This window comes from Apodemus sylvaticus, chromosome 4, assembly GCF_947179515.1.
Source record: "Apodemus sylvaticus chromosome 4, mApoSyl1.1, whole genome shotgun sequence".
NCBI classification, from domain to species: Eukaryota; Metazoa; Chordata; class Mammalia; order Rodentia; family Muridae; genus Apodemus; species Apodemus sylvaticus.
The window spans coordinates 108,882,090-108,895,970 of NC_067475.1; the positions used below are offsets into that span (position 1 = coordinate 108,882,090).

Below are 13,881 nucleotides of genomic sequence, written 5' to 3' on the forward strand. Positions count from 1 at the left end.
GTTAGGATGTGAACTGGTGCTGCAGATAACACCTGCTCTCTGGTGGGCCTCTCAGGAACAGCCTCAGGTATGGGGGTGCAGAGCAACCGGCTAGACCCTGGGGCCAAGAACTATGAAATGTGACCAAATGTGTTCTGTAGAGGGGACAAGTCTACACAAGAGACTCACAGCTGCCCACATAGTGCCTTGGGGTTAGAGAAATTGACTCAAAATATCCAAGAGCTGTGTTCCAGCTCTTGACCCTCTGGGGACAGCAGAGTGAGCTGACATGCCCCTCAGGAAAGTCTGCAATCCAGGACTCCTCAGTGCTGATTTATAAACACAAAAGGCGAATCTCTGCCTTCAGGTTATACTCTCTGCAAAAATTTTAACTCTAAAATATCATTGTACTTCACTGTTTTAATCACAGATTATCTAATAGTATACCTACTAAACAACAGCTAGGAAAAAAATTAGATCTTACTTCATGTAACCAAAATTAAGTGAGGCTACATGAAAACATACTCATATATTTCAGGTTTGGAGATTAAAGAAAAATCTCATGTATGTATTCACTGAATGTGGTGATGTGTTACATAAGGACACGGACAAGTATACACTTTATGTTAAAGACCAAAAAAGAAAAACAAAATAAAATAAAGAAAAATTAAGATATTAAGTATGACTGGCAGAGACATCAAGGAGTGTGCGGGGGTGGGACAGGGGGTGGGGGGCAATTCCCTCTGTCAAGATACCAGCATGCAAAGCAGGCATGCAAAAAGCCACCCCTCGGCCACACATGGATGCTCTGTCACTGTTTCAACATGCAACAGGCTTCACTCTGTAACTCAAACACTGAATCTGAAAGCCAAGGGAAAATGTGTCTCCTTCCGCTGTACATTTGGGAAACTGTGACCCAGGCAAGACCGGCCACACTGGCAAAGAGGTCAGGTATTGTGACTCCAGGACGCTGTTTCACAACACAGGCTACTCACTCCCATTTCTGAAACGATTCTGTCCTGAGATACCAGCATCGGACTGATCTAAGTCAACGTCATGGGGTGGATTTCTCCTCAAACGTTTCTAGCTCTCTAAAACCAGGACCCGGGCATGGAGTTGTGGTCAAGCAGTAGCACACGTGTCTGGTGCACAGGAAACCTTGGCTTCTATCCCCAGCACCATAAAATAAAACCAGGAAAAGGGGGTTGGGTGTGCTTTGGGAACGTCACATAAAACAATAGGAAAATATTGAATCTAAGGGGAAAAATGTGGCTTTTCCAGGTGAAGAAAAAGGTAATCCCAAAACTAACCAAACTAAGACAAAGTAAAATACCTTGGACCAAGCCAAGCATGAAAAATAAATGTATGTATGCATGCATGTATGTATGTAGGTATATATGCATGCACGTGTGTAATGCATTGTATGCATTTGTACATATATGTATGCATGTATGTATGTATGTATGTAAGTAACAAAATTAAGAGGAGTGGACAGGGAGGTCTGGGATAGTTTAATGGAGGATAGCTAAGACAGAAAAAAGCAAGGAAGGAAAGTGATGAAGCTCTATTTCAATCCAAAAACGTCTTTTAAAATGTTTCAGAGGGCACGGTGTGGGTTCCGAAGAGTCTCCGCTGTGCCAGGCCTGTTGCTGCTGATTTCCAGGGCTCCCCTGGCTTGGCATGGGACGGGTACTTACTAGAAAGCTGCTTCTGGAGCTGTCGCACCAGGGCGGCTGTCTGTTGCTGTTGCTGGGTCTGCTGCAAGCCTTGCCTGGGGAACTGCAATTGCAACAAGGGGAAGGATGAGTCAGCCGCTCGTGCTCCACGAGGCACAGGCCGCACCTCGGGGCTGGCTGGTGCACGCTCGCATGCCCAGTCTGGGTAGGTTTGCTTTGGTCTACAATATTTTTGGCAAACAGTGCTTCACGCAGGTACTTGCTTGGCCTTTATCTTTAGAGTTTCCATGAAGAAGTCCTCACTACAGAGGCAGCCTACTCATTCAAAGACCACCCTGACAAGATGAAAGCTCTCTGCCATGGACATCTGTCCAATGGCAACCGACCCCGTGGGCAGAGCAGTGCCTGCGCTTACTTAACATCCGGGCCATGGCCTCCACCTGACAGCCGTGGCGGGGTGAGCTGAGCCAGACACCAAGAACACTCATATGTTAAGTAGTTTTCTCCCAGCACTGGGTGAGGGAAACAGGAAGTACCACACAAAGAAACTGCAGCTGATACTTGAGGGGCAGGGGCAGGGGCAGGGGCAGACCAGTGTCTGCTAGAAGAAAATCTGTTTTTGATTCGAATCACATACTGGGTCACATCTTAACTACAGTGTCAGACCGCCTCTCTTCCTTGTCCTTCTCTACTCCTTGGCTGTCTTCTTGCGGCCTAGAAACAACTGGGATGCTCTGATATGCGAAAAACTGGTTTTTTCCTGTTGACCCTGGTCTGTGCCATCCACCTGTATGAAACACAATAACCAGGCTGTGGCAGCACCATAGAGAACACCTCCAGAGACAGGAAGGTAGGCGCTGAACCAGGCTAGGGAGGAGCTTCTTCCCCAGTGGCTCTCTGACAGCCAAGTGCTTGGAGGAACGGACGGCAGGAGAGCCTGGGCTCGTCCATCAGGCAGGCTGGTGCTGTCCACCTCTCCTCTCCCACCTCCGCTAGGCTTAGAGGGCTGTGCTATGCCTGTGACATGTCTGCATTGCTTGTCCTTAATCTGCTTCATAGCCCTAAGGAGTTTTTTAATAAGGCCCTTCTCAATGCGAGTGCAACACGGTTCTCTCTTCCTTGGAGTTCCTCAGTATGACTGAAAGCTGCCCGGGATTGTTAAGTCGTATAGGAAATACAAATACAGGATGCATAGCTAAATGTGAATTTCAGACAAGTAACAAGTTAAATTTTATTTTACTCATATTTAATATTTCACGTGATAAATACTGAATTTAGTCCAAGTAACCCAACGGAAGATTTGAGGTAACACTTTTGCTAAATGCTTGCCTGAAATTCAAATTTAACAGAAAATTCTAATTTAGACAGCATTGCCAAGATGACTCTAACATGTACAATGACACACAAAGATGATAAGCCATTGCCAACACCAACCCTCTCAACATTCAGGTCTGGGAAAACAGAACAATCATTCCTTTGTGTGGAAAATTCAGGAAGGTATGTGTTTTCTTCTTAATTCAACTGTTTCAATGCTTAGAATCCGACTTAACAAGTCTTTTGATGTGCTGTGCACTATCGTGGGCATTATGGGTACATATTCTCGCACGTAATTTTGATGTGGGAACAATGATGTTAAATCTGTCCAAAACTTTTGGGACAGTTGCTTTCATGTTAAGTGTGTGAAAACATGGAGTTTAGTGTGTTAGCTCTCTCATCATTTCAGGTAGGGCTGTAGCGTTCTCCGCACACACTACATTTCTGCAAACAAGCGCCCACCAGCCCCCTACACAGAATGCACAGAGAAAGAGCTGAATGTCTTTTCTCCTCAGCTTTTACTGTTTAGTCTTGCATTTTCAGAGGTATTTGAATTTAGGCTATAAAGGACTATAAACCTTTACTACCCATATTCTCATGATACAGATGAGAGTTGTGTCATTTGGCTTCTGAAGCCAAAGGGCATTCTTAAAACTATCTATCTCAATTTCTTATAACAGAACATGAATCCCTGAGAAAGACAAGTGTAACACTTTTGTCGTGGCTGCTGGTCAAAAGTCACAGCAGTGATTAACTAATGCTGCTATCATGTATTTTTTTTGAAAGGCAAAATGGAATATAACAGAACCTTCCCCCAAGGAGCAGTGTATTTCATCCAGTTAAGACAGCATAAGATGAAAAGAATAGACTTAGTCACACAGTATGGATATTATTTTCTTAAATAATGGAAGGAGCTTCACACTACATCTATCATATGGAGTCAATAGTAATTTAAACACATGAACCTGTAAAGGATTAAGTCAAGAACTACACTTATGACCAAGTTGAGACACCATACAAATTTCCCCAGAAAAGGCAGAGGCTACTGCTAGTTGTCCTTTCTTCACAAGAAGACAAATGGCACACTCATGCACACTAAGTTGTCACCACACTTAACTATTGACTGTAGGCTTCTCTTAATCTTTTAGACTCATTTGACAGAAAATCTTCCCTAGGACATCTTGAAGAGGTGACAGTTTCTGTCCTAAGACAGTTTTGACCTTAAAAACACCTTTTTACAGTGATTAACTTGGCCATGAGTATTGATTGTCACTGTCTACCATGTCCCAACTGATGCCACCAACTCTCTAAAGGAGACTGACAAAGCCACGGTCAAAGGCAGATCGAACACTGCCTTTCACGGTGGCTGACCCTGCCACGTTCCATCATGGGCTCCACACAGTGCTCTGTCTTCAGATCTCTGCTAGGCCTTCAACTGTATCACTCAAAATAGAAATGCTATATAGAGTCCTAAACCCCAAGATTGTGACACCACTTGGAGACAGAGCCTTTCTAGGGGTAGCCGAGTCAAATGGGCTTATTAGCATGGAATCTGACACAACATGAATGGTACTCTCAAAAGGGGAGACATGGGTACATTAGTGCAAGCGGCGAGAGTGGCATGTGAGGGTGAGACATAGCTCGGATACCAAAGGCAGCCAGTGCACAGTGAGAAACTGGGGCAGAGATATGACAGGCTCTCCCATCAGCAAGCAGAAGGAGCCACCACTGTGGAATCCCATCTTTCACTTAGTTTGTAGAACAGACAGAGGGGAGGAGGGGGGGAGGGAGGGAGAGGGGAGAGAGAGAGAGAGAGAGAGAGAGAGAGAGAGAGAGAGAGAGAGAGAGAGAGAGAGAGAGAGAGAGAGAGAGAGAGAGAGAGAGAGAGAGATAGAGAGAGAACGAGAACACATTTTTAAGCCACCTAAGTTCATGTACCTAACTAAAATATCAGTACAACTTCTGAAGCTCTTCAGCTATAAAGGTCTAGGCACCACGTGCTATACTTCATGTGCAATAAGGCCATTCAGCCATTTCCAATGATTCTCAGTCCGCCGGTGGCAAAGAGCATACTTGGTACTTCCATGCACGTTCCGTAATGCCTCACAGGCTGCGGGCCTCTGCTGAATATAACAATATATACTGAGCTGAAACCCACCATACCATCAGCAGGCAGGGAGTGGCAGGCCAGGAGGGGGCTGTGGCAACTTTCTCCTCCCTTCACGCAGCATCGACCACGACCCCAGAGTCACCTCTCATCAGCAGCCAGCTCACCACCCTCTTCTCCAAGGACAGGAACTGAAGGAGGAGCAGGCCCGAAACAAAAAGAAGGCTCTGCTAAAGATGTCTATTACCAATAGAAGCCAAGGTGTTTAAAAAATAGTGAATCTCGGTGAACACAATCAAAAGGAATTGTGAATTTTTTTTCCCTTAAAGTTGCTGAGGCATTGTGCCCTTGATACTTACATACACAGTTAGTTTAAAATAGTTTTGTATTTGTTTTCTATTACGAGACAACCAAAGAGAGGTATAGGATACACACCAAAATACCTTTAACAGAATTATCTTTGAAACTGGTAACAGTCCAAAATTTTAACAGTAGAGGAATGGTTCAGCAACTGAAAAATGCAACTACATCAAAATAATAATTTAAAACTATGTATATACCCAGGTGTAGTGGTGTGCACCTTTAATCCCAGTACTGGGGAGGCAGAGGCAGGCACCTCTTTGAGTTAAGGGCCCGCCTGAGCTAGACAGTGAATTCCAGGACAGCCAGAGTGACAGGGTGGGACACTGTCTCGACGTGGGGAGTGAAGAGATGGCTCAGTTGTTAAAGGCTTAGGTCGCAACCAATAGATAGATGTATTGGTTGGTAGATAGATAGATAGATAGATAGATAGATAGATAGATAGATAGATAGACAGACAGATAGACAGACAGATAGACAGATAGAAAGATAGGTAGAAAGATAGGTAGATGCATTGGTAGATAGATAGATAGATAGATAGATAGATAGATAGATAGATAGATAGATAGATAGATAGATGGATAGATAGACAGACAGACAGACAGACAGATAGAGATAGATAGATAGATATAGATTCATAGATAGATAGCATACAAATGTACTAAATAAAGTATACCTAAGAAGGAATTATAATGATGTATACATCTTCATAGTATTGACCACTCCTATAATTTCTAATTCTGAAACTGAGCACTTAGATCTAAACGTTGAAAACTCCTAGGCCATCCTGAGACACATACCATCTGGTCCCTAGGCTATAACTACTGCTTGGATTATTTATGAAAGATTGTTCTCTATTGAAACAATACTGTGTTTCTCGGTGAGAATTGAAAACCTTCTATCAAACAGAAAAATAAAAGGCTCAGTACATATTTTTTATTAAATTTCTTATTAATAAATAACAAAGACTTTTATTTCCCTTAAATTACTTTCTCATGAGCGTAATGAGAAAAAAAAAATGTTGTTGCCCAAGCTCTGAATTTCTTCCTTAGTCCTTGGGACAGTAGTGTGGTAAGCCAGTGGGTGAAATACAGTCTAATAATCACCAGTATTGCCTTAGAAATCAGTATTAAATTGCATGTTCTTTATATACAATAACTCAGTTAAGTATTCACAGAACTATAATCTGAGTATAAACATGTCATCACCCTTTGACGACCGATGCTCTAATGCTAGGTCTCAATGACTGCATAACACACATTGTCACCATTTTAAACTACAATGGAGAGACTTAAGGAAAAAAATTCCCCAGACCTATAAAGACAGTTTAGTAATAGAATTCAGTTTCTTTGTTTATCCTACCCAAAAATTACAAACACATCTAAGGCACTTGGTACTGCCATTCATAAGGAATTATGCATCACAAACTATCCACAAAGCTAATGCTATATCTTTATTATAATTTCTCAAATACGGTGGTTTGAATAAGAACTGTCTCCATAGGCTCAAGCATTGGAATGCTTGGTTCCTAGTTGGTGTAGTATTTATGATGAATTCAGAGAGCGTCACTGAGATTTGAAAAGCCCAGTCTCTGCCTCTGGTCTGCAGATGTGACCACTTAGCCACTGTATTACTACCCTGCCTGGCTAGCTGCCTGCCTACTGCCAGGCTCACCACCACGATGGCCATGGACTCACCCTCGGAGTTCCCCGTAAAATGCTTTCTTTTATAAGTTGCCCGGTTCATGGTGTCTCCTCACAGCAACAGAAAAGTAACCAAGATATCACATATCATTATCACATATGAAATGAAATACGATTTTGTAACAGGTAAAGGGAAATCCCTGACCCAACCCCTAGAACAAGCTTATTGCAGAAGGCAGAGGTTAACATTAAGTGTCACCCTCCGCCACTTCCCATCTTGTAGTTCTGTATGGGCCATCTCTCAGTGAACCTAGAGCTCACCAATGGCTGGGCTGATGGGCCTGTGACCTCCAGCCATCCTGTGGTTTCCACCTGCCCAGTGCTGGAGTTAGAGGCAAGGGCCTGTTTTAGGACGGCAGTTACATATCTGTGTGGGTGAATCTTTAAATTTTTCCTTATAAGAAAAAAATACAGATTAAATATGAATAACTATAGGTAATTGAAATATAGGGATTTTATTATTTGTGAGGAACATAGCATGCAATATTTCATTTAATTACACATCTGAATTAAATGTTTAAAAAGCTTAAAATATACTGCAATTGTCATATATTCAATAATAAATAACTTTAGTTCTACATTTAAAGTTTGCATTTTTGCTAAGATGGTCTTATTGTACAAGCATTTTCAAATTATTGGGTTCCTTGTATTTAACAATAAAAAATTCATGTACATCATAAATCACTAGTAACTTATGACAGTTACTTTTGTGTTAGGATCACATTCAAAACCGCTGGTAACAACAGTACTATAATATGGGAATCTTTGCTTTACATAGGGAAGGAGTTAGGATTTTTCCAGTCAAATGTTCCAAACACTCAACATGACCTATTTACATAGATTTTGGCTCTCTGTCAAAACACCTTTAGAATACCTGCTTGTGTACAGAAAGAAAACACGGAGACTAGTGTTAAGTTTTGGTTGTCTAACTTAATAACCTACTCAATGGAAAGAAATTTTTCATTGTGTTACAGTTTTGGGGATCAAACCCAGAGTCCTGTTTGAGCTACTTAAGTGCCCCTTCCCACTGAGCTACATCTTCAGGCTGGGGAAAGATTTTTGATGATTTTTTAAGAAGATTAATTTATTTTTATGTATCTGTATTTATGTATTTATTTTTACTACTCCATCTGCATATATACCTGCATGCCAGAAGTGGGCATCAGATCCCATTACAGACAGTTGTGAGGCAGCAAGCATGCGGTTGACGGGAACTGACCTCAGGATCTCTGGAAGAGCACCAGTGCTGTGGTTAACACTAACCTATCTCTCCAGCCCCAATTTTCATGATTTTTAAATCAGAAAATTTCATCTAACTATTGCTATGCAACAACAGATACTCAGTAAAGTTGGAGGAAGACTTTAAGCTATTCCTAGTAATGCCAATTTTTTAAATCAAAGGGTCGAGCGGTAGTTTTCACTTTTAGTATTTGCTTTCCTGAGCTGAAGAGGCAGCTCCCTGTTAAGAGCACACACTACTCTTCCACATGACTTGAGTTCAGCTCCCAGCACACAAGTTGCTTAAGGCAGCTCACGACTACATTTAAGTCCAGTTCCAGGGGATTCAATGCCTTTGCTGGTCTCTGGACACACTACACTTACAAGCACAAACCAACACTCAGACATACAAATATACAAATAATTAAAACGAAAATGAACCCCTTAAAAAAAAGCCCACCTTCCTTTGTATTTGAAACACGACTTAAAGACAGACAAGCAACAATGGGGAAGTTCTTCCCTTGAGTCAAATACCAGGCAATTAAAGACAAGACAACAGCATTTGAAGGTAAGCATTTTTTCTCCTTCTGCAGTAGAAACGGAAAGAGGCAGCCAATGACAACACTGGTGGGCGAGAGTCTAATGAGCAACAGGACAGATTGGATGAAACCATCTCTTCACATTAGTACTTTAAAAGGAACAGTTCGTGACCTTATGATGGAAATCCACCAGATACCACTTCCATGGGAATTAAGAATACTTTTGTGATGCAGATACATAAAGCAGCTCTTCAACACATAAGCTGCTCTGTGTCGTTCTTATGCAGTGAATCAGCTCAGGAACATTTTAAATAAATAAATAAATAAATAAATAAATAAATAAATAAATAAATAACTTCACTACTAAGATGAAGTCAGGGCACTTTGGAATTGTTGCAAATTCTGTGTGGGTAAAGGAGATGTGGAAGCTAAAGAGTAATAAACCAGAGGCAGGGAAATACATGGGAGAGAGGATGCTAAATTACCACTGCCATAATAAAAACCAAAGCAAACCATGTATACATCAGAGTTTTGTATCAGTGGTCAAAGTCCTGACTTTGGTCGTCACCAGCAGTGGTTTCATGTCTGTGGGTTGGGTTGGTTTGCCATGCTGAGACCCAACCCAGGGCCTTCCCTGTGCTAGCAAGCACTTCACTAACTGAGCTACATCCCCAGCCATCTTGCTCTAGGGAAATTTTTAACATTAAACTGTCACATGGCTATGGCTGCCTGGTATGTGGGGATCTTAAGCTGGAACTGAGGAAGGAGGGGAATAAAAAAACAAATGTGGCCGCAGGGGACTTAGTGAGTGTAGGTGAAGGAGTAAGGGGAACCAGTCTTGAAACTTTTTGGTGGGTTTGGGATTTTTTAAGGTGGGGGAGGGGCAGGCAGGTAGGCAGGTATGCAGGGAGGGTATAACTTACTTCCGGGTGGAGCACTGCACAGGAGTAGTATTCTAGCTGAAAGTCTCTTTTACAGCATTTCTAAAAAAGGCACCCTAGCCTACTTTACACTCCCGACAAAGCAAGTTTCATTCTGCCTCTTCTTAAGAAAAAAAAAAAAAAGGTTACATTGATTGCCATAAATATTTTTAAACAGAAAGAATCAAAACTGGAAAAGCTAGATGCTTGGTACAAAAGAATGGGGGGGGGGGGAGGGGGGTTAGGATTCAGCTGGCCAAAGCAGGATGTGTTAAATGTACCAGGGGACTCCCTAGTGGGGACCCTCTGCTGGGCTGGTCCCACAGCAGAGGCCTGCTTGGGTCCAGCCTTTAACCAGGGAGCTCTATTGGTTCTCCCCAGTGTGCTGCCATGGCTCCGCGCTCCTTTTCTTCACTACAGAACTGTGAAGCTGGTTTTCCGATCCTGCATCCTGCATCCTGCATCCTGCATCCTGCGCTGACCACCTCTGGCACTGCTGCTTTCCCGTGTCAATGAGTTTCAGCAACCTACCAGGCTCGGGTAGAACTCACAGAGAACGAACCATCAACATCACTGAGGTTTTCAAAACATCCATATTATGCACATGTTCCCAAATCCAATTTGAGAAGTTAAAGAAGTGGGACTGTAGATTGTGAACAACATGGACTCTTGCAGAAGATACTAACTGGATACGGAGACTTGGTTTAATTACTAACATGTTGTTTTACAAAGCACATTCTCTCTGAGAATGGTATAAAATATCTAAGATCATCTTAACATACACATGAAATCATTCTTTATTCTTTACAGAAAATATTTCAATACCTTACTGATAAGGTTTTCATTCACTGAGTGCTTTACATTTTTTTTTTCCAAAAAGGAAAATGGTGAAAATGAGTGAAGCAAAATTTTATTTGTATATTGAAATTTATGAATGTATATTAATTACTAATTTAGATGAAAACAAATATGCCAACTCCTGTAAGAACAAAACCCTGACAGAATTCTAGGAAAGGCAGTCAAGTATATTCAGACAATTTCCCTCTTAAAACGTCACCGCTATGGAGAGTGCTCCCGCTTTAAAGGAGAAACCGACATCCTGGTTCCAAAACACCAGGCCTTACCAAAGGCTGCTGGGGCTGCATCGCTTGGAGACCGAGGGCCTGACTCTGGGTCTGTGAGGGCGGCTGGGGCTGGGGGGCCTGCTGCGGCTGCTGCATCTAGAAAGAAAGAGAAGGATTATGGTAGCCCCTTAAAATTGTGGGGCTGAGACACGTGTGAACTAATAGACATTTTATCTATTCTATTTAAGCAAAACGGTTGGGATATATTCCCCCAAACTATGTCATTAGGTCATTCTTGTATTGTCTGAACACTGTAGAGTATACATACAAAAATATAGGTGGTGTAGCCAACCACACACCCGGGGTTCAGGATATACATAGGAGAGCTTATTACTTCTAGGGTCATGGTGAACAAAATGAAATTAAGGGTGAAATTAAGGACATGGTAAATGATGCAATTTAGAGACATAGGAAACACAAGATGCACCAATAAAACACAGCACACTCTTTTATTCTTTCCCTCTAGTGTGGATAATTCCAGCTAGGGCTTCATGCATCCCAGGTCAGTGCTCTACCGCTGAGGTACACCTCCAACCATGAAAGGTATTTTAATAAGCAGGAGTATACTCTAAAACAATATAGAGTGTAAGGAATAAGCAGGCACATTGGGTGAACATTTTTTTCTAGTACTAAGCACTTCACACTAACTATTGTAATGCTCTTATATGAGAGGCAGTGGGCTATGTTTCTTTACAGCAGCAACGTCCAAACACATTTGCGCTGTGCTATGACGATGCTCTCACGATAATGAAGGCTACGGTGTCACAAGGTAAAGGCGTTTTTAAGCTGCACTGAACTCTGAGGGATCACTGTCACCTCAGCCTGCCACTGACAGAAATGTCACTACATGAGGCATGATTGTGACCCCACATCCTCCATCTTTACCTTGCCAGGCCTTGCTCTCCCTCTAAGTCTTTTAACAACATGAACTTGTTCTTTCAGAAAGCCTTCTCAGACCACCGCAAACTCAAGGATTCTTCTTTTGGCAGCCAGTCACTGTCCAGGGACATCTTGTACACTTATTGTTTCTGCCTCTTTCACATGCTCTGCCTGTCTACCCATAAGCTACCTATCTCACATGTCCAACTAACACAAGCACCAATCAGTCACTATCTTCCCTGTGATGTCTGAAAGACCTCAGAGGAATTCATTTTCACCGCTGTTTATAGGATATAAACTAGCCCACAGAAATTCTGCAATAAATTACCAGCGTGAAACGTGAAAGCCTGCCCACACTAGATTGACTCAAATCCATAGCTCGTGGAAAACACTTCTAAGCCACAGAAGAAACAGAATGTTTATATAAAGTGTGAAGGCAAATAATAATAATAATAATAAAAATAAAAATAATAAAAAATTTTTTTAAAAATCAGCTTCTCTCAGTGGCCTTTAGTTACTGGTGACCTGACTAGATTTTCATAATATACATTTTCTCAACTTTTTCCCAAATTACTTGACATTTTAAAGTGAAGACAATAAATATGTACTTCCAGATCTACAGTCCTTGCAGATTGGAATCCCCGCCGAAGTGCAATGGATATCAAGGCAAACCAGAAGCATTACAGTATAAAGCTATCATTCATTTACTTGGTTCTCTGCAAACTCTCTCAGGAGAGATGAGCTCAACTTCTCAATTGCTGACATTTTCCTTTATGCCAACAGCCAATCACAAAAAGAGGAATAAATGTAATTCAGACAAATAGATGAGTCATTTTCGTTCTGCATCTCCGGGGGAATATATTGTTGATAAGAAATAGTATCAGGGCACAGACTTTCAGGGAAAGGTACAGGTTACCTAGTAAGGAAACGATCTGTTTGCAACCTTGAAAACCTCCGGGGAAGGCAGAAAGCATTAAATAAGCAACAAGGCATGGTTCCTTGGTGATTTAGAAGTAACGAACCTTAAAACAGAGCCACTCAAATAGTTGCCCTGAAAAAAAATCTCCAAACTTGTAGAACAGTGGCTAAAACCATATCATTCTGTTTTAATACTTATGTTACTAAAAAAATATTAGAAATAACATCAAACTAGTGCTTTGCTTGAATTGTCTTATTGAATTGTTGGCTTATCTGATGCACAGTTAGAAAGAAGCTCTATCATCTTTTCATCTTATTGATGACAAAACTCAAGAGTAGATTTTTTTTTTTTAACCACCTTGGCAATGGTCTCCATACAATGAGAACATCAGTAGGCTACACTCTGCCAAATCAGTCACCATGTATTATCAAGAATGCATCACGACTTTTAAAATACTTTATCCAAAATGAAGAGGTACTATTGGTCACCTGATAAACTGAAGCTCTGTTCTACAGTCTCTGCTTCTCTTTGTTTCCTTGGATACTCTCAACTACAATTTTGTAGGTCACACTAGATTCAGACTTCATCACTTGGGCATAATTACGGTTTAAATTGTTAGGGGAACTATTTTTTTTCCTCCTCTCCATCCAGTGTAAAAGCTCAGACACGCATTTCCCGTAAGATCCTTTCTGCATCCCTGCTTCCTTGCCTGTCGTCCATCGATCATAGATGGTTCTTCTCTTGGACATACCCAGCTCAACTAGACTCCACATTCCCCCTTATTTCTGTGTAGGTAAATAAAGTTGCACCTCATTTTAGACGTTGATGAGTGCCTTCTTAACAGTCTTAGCAAGAAGTATCCAACACAAAAACATCACTTCTTAATAGTGAAGAAAAATAGCACAGATTTAACATGATAGCCAGTCTGCCTGCCTGCCTTCCAGTCTTCCTTTATTCCAGTGCTGGGAATTAGCCCAGGGCCTTGTACATTCTGGGAAGGGGCTTTACCAATGCACTATCTCCCCCATCCACAATAATACTGGAATAAAGGAATTAGAAACACTAATGTGCTGAAAGGAGGAACTGTTTACCTAGAAGTCTCAAGTATTTATATCAGATGAACACACTATATAGCTTTCTGGA

General features: G+C 41.6%; 1 protein-coding gene across 10 annotated transcripts in view; it reads right to left on the reverse strand.

Moving 5' to 3' along the window:
- Nucleotides 1-13,881, reverse strand: part of Med12l (mediator complex subunit 12L) — a 307,885-nt gene that overhangs the window by 3,739 nt on the left and 290,265 nt on the right. For all 10 annotated transcript variants that reach the window (XR_007977519.1, XR_007977518.1, XM_052180453.1 and 7 more), the window contains 2 exons: nucleotides 10,941-11,036; nucleotides 1,677-1,758 (listed from right to left, as the gene is read on the reverse strand). Coding sequence is in view for 8 of the 10 variants with exons in the window: in XM_052180453.1 (XP_052036413.1) it covers nucleotides 1,677-1,758; nucleotides 10,941-11,036 (178 nt within the window). In the remaining 2 variants the exon portion in view is untranslated. The remainder of the gene's footprint in view (nucleotides 1-1,676; nucleotides 1,759-10,940; nucleotides 11,037-13,881) is intronic.